This window comes from Pundamilia nyererei, unplaced genomic scaffold (assembly GCF_000239375.1).
Source record: "Pundamilia nyererei isolate P.nyererei 1_Seehausen unplaced genomic scaffold, PunNye1.0 scaffold00035, whole genome shotgun sequence".
NCBI lineage: Eukaryota > Metazoa > Chordata > Actinopteri > Cichliformes > Cichlidae > Pundamilia > Pundamilia nyererei.
The window spans coordinates 2,511,585-2,514,252 of record NW_005187436.1 but is presented as its reverse complement, the minus strand read 5'-3'; the positions used below and the strand labels follow the sequence as shown (position 1 = coordinate 2,514,252).

At 41.4% G+C, this 2,668-nt stretch overlaps 1 protein-coding gene across 1 annotated transcript in view; it reads left to right on the top strand.

The window, feature by feature from the left end:
* Nucleotides 1-2,585, top strand: part of LOC102210119 (talin-2-like) — an 87,459-nt gene extending 84,874 nt beyond the window's left edge. The window contains exons 48-50 of the mRNA XM_013910057.1: nucleotides 672-788; nucleotides 1,247-1,432; nucleotides 1,913-2,585. Of these exons, the coding sequence (XP_013765511.1) occupies nucleotides 672-788; nucleotides 1,247-1,432; nucleotides 1,913-2,035 (426 nt within the window). The 3' untranslated portion in view covers nucleotides 2,036-2,585. The remainder of the gene's footprint in view (nucleotides 1-671; nucleotides 789-1,246; nucleotides 1,433-1,912) is intronic.
* Nucleotides 2,586-2,668: the final 83 nt, after the last annotated feature.

Genomic DNA, 2,668 nt, shown 5'->3' with positions numbered 1-2,668 from the left:
ATCTGTGAAGGTTAAAATGTTCTGGAGCTTCATCTCTGGTAGTTGTAAGAGAACTGGTGTAAAAGTAAAATCTGCTAATTAATTAAATATTCTGAGTTAGCCACTGTGGTGACTCCTTGTAAATAAGGGAGAAGCTAGTACTAGACTTTCAGATAAGTCTAGACAGCAGGAAAAATATCTCCAAACCTCCTGTACCTGTAAATGTTGCTCATGTTTTCTCATATAAACTGAATTGGGGCCCACCCATGGACAACCTCATGTTGACAGATTGTTTCAGTTCATCCAACATATGGTGACCTCCAAATGGGACCCTTCCAAACCCCTGGTGACGTTTCTCAAATTCCCCAGCACATAATGCACACTTTGCTTGAATACAGCACAGACAGAGCAGAATGTGTCGCCATGAGTCAGTGAAATTTTAATCGCTTTTTTTCCACATCTGTGACAGTAAATAAACTACATTACCAGTATTTAATAATCCTGTATTTTAATTTGAAATGCACCACTCCGTCTTTATCTCCATTAGATAAGCACCCTCAACACCATTTTCTCTGTATAAGAATCACTGAAGAGAAAAGCAATGATAATGTAATATGTTTTGCCATTGAGGAGAAAGAGCTCCACCTCCTGGTTTGTCTATAGGTCTCATCGTTGCGCTCCTTATTTGACAGGTCATGGTCACCAACGTGACGTCGCTCCTCAAAACAGTGAAGGCAGTAGAGGATGAAGCCACCCGTGGGACGAGGGCACTTGAAGCCGCCATTGAGTGCATCAAGCAGGAGCTGACGGTAAGCGCACCTGACAGGTCAAAGGTCTTCTTTATAATTTATTTGGAGTCAAAATGTTGAGACCCTGCTTTTCTGGAAAAAAGATCTCAAAGAAGATATCTGTATCTATAATTCAGGGGAAAACAGAGAAGCTTTTTGTTCTGTGTTCTTTTGTTATGGCCAGTTCTTTTCCTCCTGATTCCTTCTTAACTCCTGCAGGTTTCCCACAACACTTATCAGGGTCTGGGTAGCAGATGTGAGTGAGGAAGGAAGATTTTAAGACTGTTTTTTTTTTCCCTTGAATAAACTGCTAATTCTTATCAGATGACCTTACATTCTAATTATTCTGGTTTCTATGTCAATATTTTCTGTCCATTTAAGTCTATAACTGCTCTACAACATTCACGTGCACTCGTGTATTATCATATCTGAGCTCCATGGCTATATCAACCTGTGCTTGTGGCTCATCATCGTGTCAGGTGTTCCAGTCCAAGGACGTCCCAGAAAAGTCCACTTCACCTGAGGAGTTCACCCGCATGACAAAGGGCATCACCATAGCAACAGCCAAGGCAGTGGCCGCAGGCAACTCTGCTCAGCAGGAGGATGTGATCGCCACTGCCAACCTGAGCCGCAAAGCCATCTCCGATATGCTGACTACCTGCAAGGTGCTAATCCACACCGCTCGACCAAAGCAGACCTCACGCAGACAGCACCAGGCTGCCAGGGAGCATGTGAGCCCAGCCTGTGGAGAGCAGATATTACAGAGGCTAGTCTACTGTATGTCTGCTCCCACTGCTAATGACTCAGTCACTTTTCAAAGTCATGCAGCGAAGCATCACTCAGGACGTCCTTCAGCAAACAGCAGGGCGCTTGTAAAAAGACAAAAATAAAACCATGTACAAACATTGCAGGCTGTGGTTTTAAAAATCAAAGCACAACAGTGACTGAAGACTTGATTTTCTGGTAGCTTTGAATTTTATCTGTAATTGGAACTATGTAAAGTGCAAAATGCTCTCTCAATATGCTCTCCCTGACCCCACGCAGCGCATTTGCACTCGTGTTAAATGTTACCTTTCCTATGGGAACAATTTCAGGGTCCTATCCTAAATCTCCTGTTCTCCTGTATTTTTTTCTTACCCTTGCAGCAAGCAGCATATCACCCTGAGGTCAGTGAGGAACTGAGGAGTAAAGCCCTGCAATATGGCTCTGAGTGCACCACCGGATACATCAACCTTCTGGAGCAAGTCTTGCAGGTTGGAAAGAAGTAGTCTCATAAATAAAGGATACAAGTGATTTTGTGTGCATCTCCTGGCCTCTTGCACTCACCCTGCACTGATAAAAAAAGTCTCAGACTTCCTCATAGGATAAAACGCAAAAATTGTGTTAGGCCGCTATGCAAGCCTTTAGAAAATCTGATTTTGATTTTTGTTTATTTTTTCTGTTGTTGAATATATTTGCATAGAAATTAGCAACTCATTCTGATGAAATTGCTTTGTTGCAAAAATTACTGCATGAAGACTGCGTGAAGACAAGTGTGTCCATGTGAGACAAATTGCCAGTTAATGCATTAAGTATCATAATTACGGATCTCGTTTGCATAATTAATGGGCACATCATACCGAGTCTGGCAAGAGATCAGGCACACGAAGGACTTTAAAATCCACAATATATAACTTAGTTACAGAAATAGTTGCTCAAGTAACAAAAACGGATCCTCAACTTTTACATTCTGCAACATAGGTTAGCGTCTTTCAGCAAGTTAATTATAAATTATACTCTGAATTCTTAACATGTAATCGAGAAAGATTAAAAATGAACAGATTTGTTTTGTAAAGAATTATCTCTGATTAATCTTTTACCTTGTGTTTACCTGTGTGTGTGTGTGTGTGTGTGTGTGTGTG